At 35.7% G+C, this 15,999-nt stretch overlaps 1 protein-coding gene across 3 annotated transcripts; it reads left to right on the forward strand.

Annotated features, from left to right (window-relative positions):
* Window positions 1-499: 499 nt before the first annotated feature.
* Window positions 500-15,422, forward strand: LOC106666125 (uncharacterized protein CG5098). 3 transcript variants are annotated; one of them, XR_001340385.2, is made up of 9 exons: window positions 516-702; window positions 885-1,081; window positions 12,192-13,588; window positions 13,651-13,773; window positions 13,850-14,037; window positions 14,110-14,259; window positions 14,338-14,487; window positions 14,707-14,805; window positions 14,907-15,422. XR_001340385.2 is itself a non-coding variant. In XM_014393052.2 (8 exons), exons 3-8 carry the CDS (start codon window positions 12,211-12,213, stop codon window positions 14,937-14,939), a joined length of 2,022 nt encoding a protein of 673 aa, XP_014248538.1. In that variant the 5' UTR covers window positions 516-702; window positions 885-1,081; window positions 12,192-12,210; the 3' UTR covers window positions 14,940-15,422. The 3 variants fall into 3 exon arrangements, 2 of the variants coding, with proteins under 2 accessions (XP_024085449.1, XP_014248538.1); XM_014393052.2 differs by lacking the exon at window positions 14,707-14,805; XM_024229681.1 differs by lacking the exons at window positions 885-1,081; window positions 14,707-14,805 and having other exon boundaries at window positions 500-702.
* Window positions 15,423-15,999: the final 577 nt, after the last annotated feature.

The raw sequence follows: 15,999 nt of genomic DNA on the forward strand, positions 1-15,999 counted from the left end.
GAGCAATCAGAACTGATAAAGTCCCTAAAAAGTATCCCTAAAAAGCACGACAAGGAACTGAGTGGGTTTTTTTTCAATTGGCCTTACCCCTGATTTTTTTTTAAATAAACAACTTATTTTGTTTGTATTTTTGAGCGATGAAAATTAAATTGATGGTGAAATGTTACGAGGTTTTTAATTGGATGACTGTGATTTTTTTTCGGTGCTTATCACCAGGCACCTTGGTACAAGACATTCATGAAAAACACCACCATACTGAAATAATTTGTTTGTCTAGAAAGGAAATTAGCACTGCTGCATGAAGTTTTAATTCCTAATGCGGTGGGAAAAGGGTTAAAATTAAAAGATGAAATAGAAGAGGTTCAATTTCATCAAATCACGAGGGTTTTTATCAACGGTAGACAATTAAGTTAAGTTCTTCGTTATTGTAGGTTTAAAAAATAACTTTTTTTTTTTAATGTTGCTTGGCAGAAGGAACGCGTATCGAGTTTCTGTTTGCGGTCTGTAGAAGGCGTTTAAGTCGAAAGTGATTCGGCCATCATGGAGCTAAAGCCAAATCGTAGTTTGCATTTTAACCAAGAATGAGATTTTTTATTGGGTTTTAAATCGAACCTTCGTCATTGGGCGTCCCTAGACTCGGTTCGAAGGCATCCCTCAATAGAATCGGCAACCCCGTCGGCCGGCTGCCAGGGGAGAGAGACAGTAAGTGGCCACCCTTTGTCGTCATTTCTCTTTCGAAAAATGGGAAAAAACAGGGAACGCCTCGCGGTCTCGTCCATTGTCCCGACGTCCCGGGGCGGCCCTAAATTTACACACGTTTTACTCCCAACTTTCATCCCTGACTTCCACCGACTAAAATGTGTCTTAATTTTTTTTTATGACAGATAGATTTAGTGGTTAGGGAGAAACGCCGGACAGCTGTCAACCCTAAAAAACGCGAGGATTGTCCAAGAAGTGTCTCGCCGCCACAGACTATTTCGCAGATTTCTTGTTTTAAACTGGACCCCGTTCGAGTTTACTCTCGGAAATACAAAGAAACCCTTAATGACGCGCCGGTCCTTTTCGATATGATTTCATCCAGGTATATTTTATTATTGTTTCTAACTCCTACACAAGCACGTTTCAATGTTTATGTATGATTTTCTCATCTTTCAAAAATTCAGACATATTTACCCTAGTTAGGTTTAAAGGTAACACTGGTAACCTTCTGTTTATTATTTTTCATGGGGTAATTTAAATTATTATTCCTTTAATTTCATGATTGGCGTTATTATCTTTTATTTGTAACGTTAATTTTCAATTGTAAATCATAATTCATTCCAATGTTTGACATGATATAAGTAGATATCATAATTTTTAGTAAGTCATTCACTTCCAGTTGTTGCACATCATTTTATATGGGTGCCTATCGTTTCTGTTTTGGTCTGTCAGATGCGTATCATTTCACCATGTTCATTGGTGGGTTTGATTATATATATAAAAATTAAAAAAATACTGCCGTATTATCATAAAACACATTCATCGTGTACCAGGTCCACCAGAATTAATTTAATTCTATAATTGGTGTTACTATTTTTCATTTGGAACGTTGATGTTGAGTCGCAAATCATAAATCATTGAAATTATATCAGCCGATGTCATAATTTGTAAGAAGTCTTTCACTTCCATTTGCTCCACATAATTTTATATGGGTCCAATTTGTTTACTAAAAAAAATCTTAACTTAAATTTTAAGTCTTGCTGGATCTATTATGTTTTTACGAATGATAAAACATAAACAACAAAGATTGTTAAATAATTATATTGTTAAACATAAACAATAAAACAATTTATAGCCTGATTGTTTCCAATCAACTTAGTATGCCTATAGTTTCTGTTTTGGTCTGTCATATGAGTATCATTTCACCATGTTCATTGGTGGGTTTGATTTAAAAAAAAAAAATACTAGAGTATTACCATAAAACTCACATTCATCTTAATCCATGTGCACCAGGTCCACCAAAATCAACAGTATTTGTTAATTGTTAATTTAATTTCATAATTGGTGTTACTATTTTTCATTTGTATCATTAATTTTGAATTGCAAATCAAAAATCATTCCAATGATTATTTGGAGGTAGTGAGATGCCGGCTGGTGTGACGGTTTAAAAAAATATTTTCTTTAACATGCCAGCATTTTGATCTTTATTGAGATCATCTTTATCCTATGTCACTAAACACCACACAAATCATTCCAATGTTTGATATGATAAAAACAGATGTAATAATTTCCTAAGAAGTCTTTAACTTCCAATTGTTGCACACAATTTTAAGTAGATTAAATTTGTTTACTAAGAAAAATTTTAACTTAAATCTTGTACTGTCTTCCTGGTCATATTTTCTTTCTACCTATGATAAAACATAAGCAACAAATATTTATAGTTTAGTTATTTCCAATCATTCTGGTATCCCTATCATTTCTTTTTTGGTCTGTCAGATGCACATGTTCATAGGTGATTTTGATAAAAAAATAATACTGCATATTATCATAAAATTCACATTCATTTCATCCCCTGTGTACCAGGTCCACCAGAATCAACAGTATTTGTTAATTGTTAATTTAATTACATAATTGGTGTTATTTTTCATTTGTAATGTTAATTTTGAATTTCAAATTAGGATATCAGATGTCACAATTTCTAAGAAGTCTTGCACACAATTACAATGGGTATGGTATGGTAAAAAAGGGTACTAGGAAGCGGGGTTTGTGCCCCCCAGGCACTGCAGCCTTCTGGCTACCTTCCTAGTTCCTTAGTTCAGTGCAATAGACTCCATCCTTCTTTTTTTTTTCCGTACATTAGGTAAAATCTCCATTGAGCTGTTGCTTCGCATTCGAAGATGATATGAGTGGCTGTTTCCTCCTCCTCATTACATAATCTGCAAATGGGATCTCGTATGCCCATGTTGTGTAGATGTTTTCTCAGATGCCAGTGAGTGGTTAGTAGTCCTACCACTCCTCTGAGTTTGGCCCTTTCCAATGCAGTAATGCTTTTGCCAGTCTTGGTGAGGGTTGTTTCATCATAAGTTTACTATGTCTAGTGCCGCTTGAGTTTTTCCACTTCTCCTTTTGTTTTATTTGAATCCATAATGCAATGGAGGAGTCTAGATTTGTTTTTGTTATCCCAAGTATAAGTTCAGGGCCTATGTATGGTTTTGCAGATCCTCCTCTGGCCAGATTGACTGCTTTCTCGTTACCCAAAATTCCCCTGTGCCCTGGCACCCAAGATATCATCAGGTTGTTGTATTCCCCAGGTTTTGGAGATTTTGGATGCATTCACTGTCTAATTTTGATGTGATTCTTTTACATGCTAATGCTTTAATGGCTGCTTGGCTATGAGATATTATGAGGATTTTTTTGCCAGTGATTTTCTAGGGCACAAGCATTGATGGCATGTATTTCTGCTTGAAAGACCGAAGAGTACTTCCCTAGTGTGTTTGATTGCTCATATTTTGGGCTTGAAAAAAACAAAAAAAACAGCTGATCTGGTTCCTTAGTTTGTTGTTAAGACTCGTTAAGACTTTATAGGAAGTTGTGAAGAATGGGGATCAGTCCCCATTTCTAATAATGGGTGTCTGATTTTGTTGATTATGGTTGTATGCCCGAATTGTTTAGTTCCTTTCCAATTTAATTGTTTCTGGAGCCTAAGTGAGCTTTTCCTAGTCTCTCCTTGTGTGAATATTTCCAATGGAGGTAGGTTTAGCAGAGTTTCTAATGCATTTGTAGGGGTTGTTCTCATTGCCCCTGTGATACATAGGTTTGCTAGTCTTTGTATGCTGCCTAATGTTTGGATAGCTACTTTTTGCTGAGCTTTGTTCCACCAGATTAGTGATCCATAGGTTATTCTGGGTCTTATTATTGCCGTGTATAGCCAATAGGCCATTTTTGGTTTTAATCCCCGAGATTTGCATAGGGTCCTTCTTGTGGTCATTAGTGATATTTTACTTGTTTCTGTAGTATGTTGCAGGTGAATTTCTTATCAAAGATTATTCCTAGGTATTTGACCTCATTTTTTAGTTGCAGCATTTCGTTATAGAAATGTAATCCTTGCATTTCTATATTTCTTTTCTTGGTGAAAGCAATTAAGGTGGTTTTTGAGGGGTTTACTTTAAGTCCCCGGTTAAACACCATTGTTCCTCCAGATTTAGTGTTCTTTTAATGTTGAATCGAATTTTCCCCTGAATATCATCTGCATAGCCTCGGGTGAAAATTTGCTTTCATTTAGTTTCCATATGAGGTCGTCCACTACCACATTCCACAGCAGAGGCGAGAGTATTCCTCTTTGCGGTGAACCCTCTCACCACTGCTGCTTCTACTTTTTCACGGAACATGGAGGCCTGCAGTTTTCTGCTTTTTAGCATTGATTCTATCCATCTGAAGCAGGTTTTGCCAGTTTCCTCGCTGTTTGAGTGATGTAACCATTGCTTCGAAAGGAGTATTGTCCAAGAAGGTTCCCAATGCTATTTCTTGGTTGTTCAGTGAATATTCTATTTGTATCGACAATTGATGTAGTGCTGATTCTCATGATTTTCCTTTCTGCTGATAGGCATGTGGACATTTGTGAAGGGGTTTTTCTTTTAGAGAACTGCCCGTTACGTGTTTTTCAATTAGCCTTTCAAGTATTTTTTCCCTTTTGTAGGAGTACTGGGTATATCCCATCTGTTCCTGGAGATTTGAATGGGCTAAAGTTATCAATAGCCCATTCAATCTCATCATAGGTGATTACTATTTTGGCTTTGCCAATCTTCCGTGCTGGCTTTGTGGCCTTTGGCGGGTTCAGCACTCTCCTTTATCATCAGGTTGGCAATAGTTTTTGATTCCAGAAAGTGTATGCTTATTGGGATTTCTAATGTTTCCTTAGCGGTTTGTGTATGTTTTCCATCTGGTTTTTTTAGTGTTCCGATGGGGTTTATAGGGTCTTTGGCGAGGATTTTGTGGAGTCTACTTGCCTCAGTGATGCTTTCAATTTCTTTGCAATATTTGCTCCACAATTCTTGTTTCGCCTTTTTAATCTCCTTATTGTATTCTGTTAGGGTTTTACTATATTCTTCAGTAATCCCCGTTTTTTTGCTTTATTCCAGAGTTTGCGAGTTTTCTTTCTTAGTGCCGTCAGGTTGTCATTCCACCAGCAAATTTTCTTTTTGTTGTTGTAGCTGGTTTGTGGGCAGGCTTCACGATATGAGTTTATTACAACTTCTTGTATTTGTGTAGAAGTTAGCTCAATATTGTGGGTGCTTTTGATATTAGCCATTGTAGTTAGTGTATTTCTCTCCAGTAACTCACTGTATTTCTCCCAGTTTGTGTTTCGCTGGTTCTGACCCACATTACATGCCTTATCAACTTGTGTGATTTCCATGTATATGTGTTAGTTAGATACAGGCCTATCTCAGAGGCCACCCAAATCACTATCCGGTTTGAAATACAGCGTTTGAAATAATCAATAACTACTTGTTGTCTACTGGTTACAAAAGTCGGTTCAGAGCCTTTATTAATAATACTAAGATCGTTAGTTAGTACAAATTCTAAAAGCTTCTCACGCCTTTCGTTAGTGTTTGTGCTGTTCCATACCTCATTGTGTGAGTTAGCAGCAGCTCCAATGATTAACTGTAGGTTTTTATGCTGCAGTATTGTACCAGATCCTCAGTTTTCTTTGGTGGTGGAGGTCCCGGTGAGTTATAAGGCATATAGGTTGAGGCCATCATCATGTCCATCTTGACTCTTTCATGTAGTCCTAATTACTGTTTGGTCCCTGGAACAGAGCTCGTGATTAGACATTGTCGTTCATTATTAATTAAAATGCATGTTCTTACGTTTTGTTGCGTGTGGTCATATATGATTTTTCTTCCCTTATCTCCCAGCCCGCTACTCTGCCTTTTATTAGCCAAGGTTCTATGTCAATGTCTTTCTCCTTGACCACACGACAAAGTGGAAGCGTTGCAGCCTTACTGTGCTGGAGGTTTGCTTGAAGCATCCTCAGCATCAGTCTTTGTTGCTTTCTTGATGACCCTTAGGGTTATCATTACAAAGCCAAGGTAGAGTTTTAGGTTGGCCTTGCTTAGAGCCCCAAAGGATACATCATCTATGTCAACCACCAGGATTAGACCTTTATCTATCTGTCCTCTGACCGATGACTCTCCATTTCCCGGTATTGATACCTGGGTTTTGGGATTCCATCAGCCCAAGAATGGTGGTAGTATCTGTAGTGCCCAGAAGGTCAGGATCCGGCACCCACATAGCCACCCTAGTGGTTTTTATAATTTCTCTGTAGGGGGCCTACCCTAAGGTTTGCCCCTTCCCACAGGTGGATGGTAGGCACTGTTGCCATGAGCCATACCTTGGCACTCTGATTTTCGTAGGTTATCAGGACAGCTCCTTTTTCAACGTACCCGTACCTGAATTGAGGTCCTTGGGAGTTTTTGCACTTCCAGACCTTGGCCAGGTTGACCCGCTGAACGGCTCTGCCCTGATTGGTTGTCAGTTCTTATTCTGGATATTCCTCCAACACCACGGCCATTTTTAGCGCTTTGAGGGCTTGCTGGTATGTCCCAGTGCCCTCCCCATCAACTATGTTCATACCGCCTCCCTCAATTTTGCTTTTATTGGGGCATGTCCTAGGAGCACTTCCACTTGATGATGGGGTGTTACCCAGTGACCTGTCCCTTTTGCCACTTTTGATTGGTGTTGGCCCCGGTTTTTTGGGGTCAACACTTCCAGTAGTTAGCCCTGTTGCTGGAGTCCGGAATTATACATTGGGTTTTGTTTCCCTTTCCTGGTTCTTTTCAGGATAGACTCCCCCAGTTGTTTGGCTTTTTGAATTGCCATTTTATGTCTTTGTGCCCCAGATATTTTTTGGGTTTTAAATGTAATTGTTCAATCTTCTCCGTCACCTCCATTGGAGTGGTTTCGTCTTCTGGTTTGGTTTTTTCCTGAAGCCCCCCACATCTGCAGAAGGTGACACAAGAAGATTATCCTCTAGTTCTTGGGTTATGGGAATTAGAGTTCGGAGCCCTCCTCAATTTCCATAAGTTGGTTTTTGGGGTCTTCCTTTGCAGGTTCCCCCGGTGTTTTTTTGCTTACTCTTGGTTTTTCCATGTAATTCCCATGAATGAGAGGGATCTAAGGGTCTAAGGGAGGAGCCCTCTCCGGTGTAAGGTTACTTACTCAAGGGTGTCACCTGGTGCCCTTGAGGTTCCATTATTGGCATAGTTACCCCTGTACCATTCATCCATTGGCACGGATCGCATAACACCTTAGATTCGGGCTGGAGAGTGGGGCCTAGGATTGGATGTAAGGTGGGAAGAGGGGTAAGGTGTGGGATTTGGGATTAGGAGGTGTCAGGTCCAGCTCCTGTCCCTCCCTACCCCTCTTTCCGTTTGTTAAATTAACAGGGTACACCCGCGTAAGCTTCATGAAGGTGGAAAGTCGGAGTTGAGTATTAGGGACTATTAGAGACGCATAGTACCCATTTGTACCCCATTACAATGGATACAATTATATTGAACTATTGAAGAGCTATCTTACCCCTTGTGTACCTAGTACACCAGAAACAACAATATTATTAGTAATACTTGGTAATAATGAACAATATAAGACATTTTCTCATTTAATTCTTTAATTGATGTTAGTATTAAAAATTTATAACGTCATTTCTTATCACAGATCATTAATCATTTAAAGTATGATACAATATAAACAGATTTCATAATGGTCATAATATCTAAGATGTTTTTCATTTAAAATTGTTGAGCTAATAATGTATGGGTCAATCTTCTTTACTAAGAAAATTCTTTACTTAAATCTTTATTCTCTTCCTGATTCTAATCTGTTTCTACTGATCATAGTACATAAGCAACAAAGTTATGTAGTTTGGTTGGTTTCAACCATCCTGGTATGCCTATCCTTTCTGATTTGGTATGTTGAACATGTATCACTTTACCATTTCAAATGGTGGGTATGATAAAAAAAGAAATATTAGTGAATTGTACAATTATACTTCATTATTGAAGAGCTGTCGTATCCCCGGTATGCCAGGACCACCAGAATTGGCAGTATTAGTACATAGTAATAGTTGGTAGTACTCAATAGTTTAGAAAATTGCTTGTTTAATTCCACAGTGTTATTATTTTTCTTTTGTAAAATTAATTTTGAATTCAAATGATAAATCATCTGTGTGTCGATGCAATAATAATGTAAAATGTATATAGAAATGGTTGTTTTGAAATTGTATTATTCAACAGACAGTGCTACCTTTCTTTATCTTATATACCAGTGTTTCCCAACCTTTTTTGTGCCCTGTTCCACTAAGACTTTTTCAAATCCCTTCTGCCCTATCCTCAATCCCAATGTATATAATCTATAATATTAAAATGCTTACTTAATAAAGTTAAAAATTGTTGGTAAAAGTGCTATAGAATAATCGATAAAACACAGTAAGCAAATTTTTTTAAAACCCCGAAAACCATGTTTCGTGTGTAGGGCGTTGGTAGAGCGTTGGAATGAGTATGAGAATTAATAAATTATTCCATCTGGAACTCATCTAGTGATATTCTTCAATTTTTAAAATAAGTTATACTCCTTTAATCACCAATATAAAGAAACTGCGATCAAACGTGATATTAAATTTGATGGTCGCTGAAGAGTTTGTTGGAACACAACACCTGAGATTCAAGTCCAAAGTAATTAAAAAAGGCATCTAGTATATACAAACTATACTTCATCGCAAAATAGACATTTCACACTTTAAGAGATGCATACCACATCTTATTTTCAATTCATTGCTTTATAGATTTGGGGAAAACTGTAGAGGTGTTGAAGTGCAAAAATCGGTATTGGTAACTAATTGTATAAGCCTATAAGATTACATTTATGGTATTATTTAATATTTATTGAAATTTTATTTTTAAGTTTTTCCCTTTTCATAAAAACGTGAATAGCTCGTATCTATCTGCGTATTAATACTAAATTTACCCAAAGATTTACACAGAAAAAATTGTTTGTCATTATTCTAGAATATTAGGACCTTTAAAAACTAAATTAATATAAGTTGACCATTTAATATACATATCGTTCATTTGACACTTAATAAAATATACTGAATTGTGAAAAAGCGATACTTTACTAAAGTATTTTATATATTAATGATTTTAACGAACTAATTTAAATTACTGCAGCGATGACGATAAGCCTTACTTGAAACATCATGAAAATAAGATACCGACAATAATTGTTATGGGATATTGAAAAATGGTACAAAATGCATGAGGATCAGAATAACCCAAGATCTGACAAATAAATGAAGCTATTTCATGCCGAACAGTAGTGTTTCCCCCCCACTAAATGACAAAAGTTCATTTTTCAATTAACGAATGAGAATCAGCACATAGTTGACTAAAAATGTAAATGAGTTATTTTCAAAATCCCCCCCCCTGGGTGGTGCATATGCGCGCCTCACATTGAGAAACACTGTTATATACAGTTAAACTTCCAATAAGTGGACACTTGACGGAATTAGATTTTGTTTGCATATTAGATGCGTCCTTGTATTAAAAATTATTGTGTAAATTAAGTGAAAGTAAAAAAATTAATACACATACACTCTCTTTTTTCTCCTTTCTTCAGAGCACTGGTGATGTAAGGATTCCTTTATTCCACTTCGGCCTAAAAGATCTATTGTGGAATTGACCCTTATTTATTTCCAAACTTTGAAAAGTGCATTACCCTTATGGTAGTTAAGAAACACTTTCTGGGGTTTCTTGCGTCAATATCACTTTTCTGAAGAGGCTGTAACATTTCTGGGCCAATGTTAATAAAGCAGCACTTCATTCATTGACTTCATACAGTGACTCATTCACTTCATACATGGTGAATTCATCCAATGTAATAGCACTTCTTTCTTCATTCATTCGTTTTATTCATGCTATCGGGCGTGCCAATTTTCTCTTTCTCATGGATTTGTATGACTTCAATTTTTCTTTGATGGAAAGAATTTTTTTCCTTTTTTTTCCCAAACTCATCTCAATATCAGTTTGTCACAACCACAATCTGAAAAATTGGCTAACAGGCTAACTGAACCGAAACTAACCAGGAGGTGATCGCCAAAAGCATTTGAGAAGGTTGTAAGAATTTTTAAAAATGTTTGCAGATAAGTCTCCTGTCATTCTTGGAATCCTGAGTAGTTTTTCTTTCTATTGTCTGTTTATGAAAGACTTGTTAATTGAAAACTCTATAAATGGATTGTCCATGTTTGTTTATTACAATGTACAATTGTTAGAAGTACTTTTCATAATAAAGTGAATGGAATAACAACAGAAAATAAATTTATATATTTGGGGAAGTTTTTTCCCCCTATATGTATAAATTAAATTGATCTCCATTGTTGTTAAAAGAATTATTTCTAAGACTAACAGTTTTTAATTTTTTTCTTTTCACTAAGGCTACGGTTAAGAGCTCTGAAAAGGCTGGTTAGCCTAGAAGATATGGCAAAGTTTTCCATTCAATGTGTTAATGTTTTTCCTGGGTGCGGACAAGAATAAATTCTAACAGAATGGACAGATATAAATTAATAAAACTGTAGTGTTGTTCTGTTTTACAGTATCTACGCGACTCATGTTTGTACATTGGTGCCAACAGTTTTTAGATTGTTTTCTTCACTTGTTTATATTTTTCAGTTTATTCCTTTCTAATTTATCATTAGCGTACTTGTGTCAAATAAGTTTCGTTGATTAATATTTTTCTACCAGTCTTCCATTTTATTTCCCTCAATATCTGTCATACTTGGAACCTAGTGGAGGGTAACTGGTCAGAATTCATGCGTTGAGTTTAGTCTTGTTATTAAAAACAATATACAAGCTGATGTTTGTGAGTTTTGTGCTTTTTTCCATCTGTCACTTACTGTAAATGCTCATGGGTTCTGAGTACTGGATTTTATGACACCTGTATTTTATCTTGTGCTTTATAACTCTGTTTACCAGCACATTGTACCTTTCTTTATTGACCTAATCAATTTTCTCCCTTTGCTATCATTTTCACTAATTGGGTTCAGAGGTTTTAAAACTCCTCAAGTAACTTGCTTATGTCATTTCGTGGAGTCATAGGTATTTTGTCAGGGTGTCTTTGTACATATTTTAGCCTCTTTTTCAAAAAAGGCTACTATGAATGACAATTAAAGCAAAATTACACCACCCGTCTGTAAATTGTAGTTCTTCTTGGATGGATATGTCATAAAGGATTTCTTTAAATTTTACTGCAGCTATTAGGACTATATTATCTGCATATCCTTGACACCATAATCCATTATTAAGATTTCTCATAAGCTGCATCCACATTGGGGGAGCAGAGCATTCAATTAGGTTCTTTAATGCTTGCAGTTGTTCCCACTTGCAGTCGGTACATCAAAGAGTGTTCATTTGTGCTCATTCAGTGTTCCCATATTTTCAAACATTTGCACAAACTTCAATAAAGAACATTGCTTAAGAGCCTTTTTTTTCTAACTACTTGACTGAACTTAAAATAAATAAATAAATAAAAAATACTTTTATTGTAACGTTTTCTAATGTAATATTTAAATAATAAGTATTGTATTGGCTTAACACTACAAAATTTTCAAATAATAATTGATAAGGTGTAGTAGAAATAATTGCTTTTGGTGTGCTTGTCATAAATTGGCTAAAACAGCTGTTGCTTTTTATCTCGGGCTGAATATCCTATAATATTTTGGATTAAGAATTTGAGTATTTTACTTGCGGTTGGTGAGGCAAAATATGTTGTTTTTTCTTTTAATTACAGATCTAAACTAACTCTTTATAAAGAGCACAAAGAAAAATAAAAGATTTGATTCAAAACTAAAGTGAATGGCGTTTCAATAATTTCTTAGGTGTATTGTTTCATGATTTCTAGTGAGCTACATTACAAGCTACAGTTCTTGGAAAAAGTTGCAAAATATAAATTGTTATAATAATGGCAACTGTATAGATTATCCAATATCTAAACAAAAGTTGCTCTTTTTTATTCTAGTTTTCCAGAACCATTCTTAATAGAAAACACAATAATAGGTCTTACTTTTGATATGCCAACATCTAGAAGTATTTATATGTTTATTTTATAAGGAACTTGTTCCTCATTTTATAACATTTTAATGTGATTTTGTGTATTTGCAGGTGATGTTGGGGTAAGGTGATGTCAGACCAATCAGGCCGGGGGTACTTACCCCCGACAGTACCTACTTCAGGGTCACATCTGAGGCCATGGTCGACATCAATGCTTCAGCCTCCTTACTTTGGAGCCCAGAATTGGCATTCACAAATCAAGCCTTATATGGCGATCGGCTCTAACAGTCCTCAATCGGAAGGGATAGATTTGTCCTCACGCCCTGAACCTGCTCATAACGGAGAACCTTTGAATGGACAAATCAAAGAAAGTACTGCTGGTGTCAGCGTTATTGCTCCAAACCCTCTCATCCAACAGGACGAGGTTAAAGAAGATAGTGCATCGCCGATAGGGAGTAAAGCCCCTTTTGAAAGAGTGTTGTCTGTCGATTACCTCTCTAACGACAATAAAATGCCGGCTTATCCTTTGGAGTACAAAGGTCATCCTGCTCACCCTCTACTTCCAAATAAGGGCCTGGAAGTAGGGATTCCTTCTCCTGTTGAAAGTAAAGATATCCCTGCAGAGAGTAAAGGCACACCTTCTCATCCGGTTGAATCAAAAGTCCCTCTTCAAGAGACATTACCTGACCCTGAAACCCAGAAGACACCTTCTGCCATTCCCCAACCTCCTGATTCTGCAAAAACAACCGTAGAACCCGAAGCCAAAGATGTATGTCAACCACCAGAAGCGGATCATGTAGAATCTTTGTTAGAAAATATGTTTCAAGGGGAAGAAACTCCTGTGAAACAATCTGTTATAGTAAAAAATTCTACGAAGGTTCCTGCTTTAACAGAAGATAAGGTTGTAGCCATCTTGGAAGACAAAAATGAACCTGTTACTTCTCTTAAAGCTAAATTACCTCCTTCATCAGAAACGAGTACCAATTTGATATCTACCACGAACACAGCTGAAGAATCTCCCTCCACTCTATTGACAGCAGATGAAGTAAAACAAGAGAAAACCGGACCTGATATAAAAAACCAGTTTATGGAAGTAGAATCAGAGTTAGAGAAAATGTTTGCCGGTATAGTAGAATCGGCGGATGAATCTAAACTCCCATCAAAGCCCGAGATGAAAAAGAAGGCTGGCAGGCCTACAAAACCACGACAGCGCAAGTCCACAGATTCAGTTGGAGAAAAAAAAGAGAAAAAAAGAAAAAATAAGAAAGTAGATGAAGGAAGGGATAGCAAGGTTAAAAAAGCCAAACACGTTAAAATTACAAAAGAAGGCTCTAATGACAGTATGACTGTATTAAGTAAATCTCGAGGTCCGTACATACATATCGAAGGTACTAAAGAGGCTCCGACGTATGTTGGGGTTGTAAATAGTTGGGGCAGAGAGGAGGAAGAAAGGGAGCGAGGCTCAGACAAAACTGGGGGGCGAAGGAAGCCACATTCTTTTGCTGAAGGTAGTAGTTTATAACTTTCATATATTATACCGTTTTTATTTTATTTATTTTTGATGGTTTAGGGCGAATCAAAGGCAGTGGTCTGTATGTCAGTACATTGTCAGCGAAGTACAATTCACAGAGTGCAGATTTGACATGGGTCTGTATATTTTGTAAACTTCGATCACACTGTGAAAATGGCCTAGGCAAGTTCTTCTATTTATGTAAATTTTATTGCACATCTGCATAATAAATATTCTAAATATTCCATTTTGTTTTAAGGAGGTGAACCTTCGGGTGACCTGTACGGCCCTTACATTCTGACAATACCAAAAGCAGAGGATTTAGATAGGAAAGTTCCTAGTGACAAAGAAGTTGCTGCAGAACAGAAGAAAAAAGGTGGAGGTATACAGCAAAGCCTTCGGGCTGTTGGCACTGCTGACCTATTTGTTAAAGAATTCACAAAAAAGGTATTGTATTTTTTCCTCTTTATCATCCAATATTTTACAGGATTTCTGGTAATTTTTTTTATAATATTGCAGAATAAAAAAAATAATTCGCTAATTGAGGATCTTAGTGGTGAAAGAGAGGTTTGGGTGCATGAGATGTGTGCAGTATGGGCTCCAGGAGTGCTTTTAGTCGGACCTCACTTAATAGGCTTAGGCGATGCCATAGCGTCCGCATCTGTATCGGTGAGCTAAAACAACAGGAATAATCAGTAGAAACATAAAAAAAATTAACAAATGATTTCGTGTTTTTTTTTTTTTCAGAAATGTACAAGATGTGGTGAATACGGCGCTTGTATCGGCTGTGTCGTAAGAAATTGTTCCGGGAGAAGTCATTACGGTTGCGCACTCGCTGCAAACTGGGACCTAGACTTTGACAATTTTATAGCTACATGCCCTGTCCATACCCAAAAGGTGAAAAATAAAATAAGTTGATATATTTATAAATGACATGTTTGTTTTTCTGTTCTTTCAACTCCTGTTTTGTACTTAAAAAAATGAATAAAGTAGGATAGGAGATTACCTATACGCTATCACTGTTGTAAAACTATATTTAATTTATATGTATGCATTATTTACAAATAAATAATAAGTTCTTCCAAATGCATCCATTATGCGCCTCTTATTTTATAGACAGAGAGGTTCTTAATGAAAATGTATATATAATTTTGAGTCGTTACAAATTATATCAATCAATGCCTTCTCACACTTCAAAATTGAACGTGGAATTTGGTAAGCATGGCTAGTTACCTTAGGGTATATATACCATTGTACCCAATGTTTTATGTTTAAAATTAAAAAAAAATAATAATTTCCAAATTATTTTGTTCCAGCGGCTGAAACTACTTGGAGTGAGGAGTGCATAATACTAATTAGAATATATATTAAAGAAAAAGACAGATGGATGTATTACACTAAGTACCTCAGATTTTATTTTATTAATGACAACAAAACTCCAAGTTTTCTTGTAAATAATTCCCTCCCTAAATTTTAGTAATTATATTTAACAATGTCTTTTCAATCGTTTTAATAAAACAGTTAGTCCAGGATCGAGGTATCTTGTAAAAACCTTGAAGAACATTTAATTTTGATGTTAAATGATTCAATTCGAAGCTGTATCAGTTTTAATAAGATTATCAGACCTGATATAAAACGCTTAATCTTGGAAGTGATGCACATTTTTTTAAATCTTCAATTATTTTAATAATTTTCTTAACATCACAATGTGAAAATAACGGTATTATTATTTTCTTGTGTGATGATGGTTAGGTGTTATACATATGAATGATATATCTAAGTATGTGATAGAGGGTCACTTTTTTCAAAAGGGCTGTGTAATTATTCTCAATAAGGGGTGTTATTTCAAACACCTCGAAATTAAAAACAAGAGATAAATTTTTTTCTATTTTTTATTCTTTGAACCTGATAGATAACAAAGAGTTGTTTGCTTCTCTATTGTATTGTACAAATTTTGAGTCAACTTAATAAAAATTAATTACAAAAAAAAATTATTTATATTTTTAGACTTCACTTTTTATTGGAAAAGATTACTTGAATTTTGTATTTAAAATTAATTAGAAAGGTGTGTCAAAGAATTCTTTTTTATTTGTGTTTGTACGTCTTGATTGAATGATTAGTATTTGTGTATCTGTATGAATGAAAATATTCGAATGGCATATGTACATTTTCAAAAAAATAAAACTTAAATATGTAGTAGAGTGGGTTGATAATAATTTTGTCTGCCCTTATTTTATACCCGTAGAAATTTACAGTGCTAACGAAACGATTTTATATTACGGCGAGGTTTGCAAGGTGATGCGGCTGAATCATTCCAAAAAATCCTGATTTATTTTCACAGGCTATCTGTTTTACAATTACATTATTGTCAGTTATGGTCTTCATGTTTAAACTGCCATTCTTGTCCTT

Source organism: Cimex lectularius, unplaced genomic scaffold (assembly GCF_000648675.2).
Source record: "Cimex lectularius strain Harlan isolate CLEC.00 unplaced genomic scaffold, Clec_2.1 scaffold5, whole genome shotgun sequence".
Taxonomy (NCBI): domain Eukaryota; kingdom Metazoa; phylum Arthropoda; class Insecta; order Hemiptera; family Cimicidae; genus Cimex; species Cimex lectularius.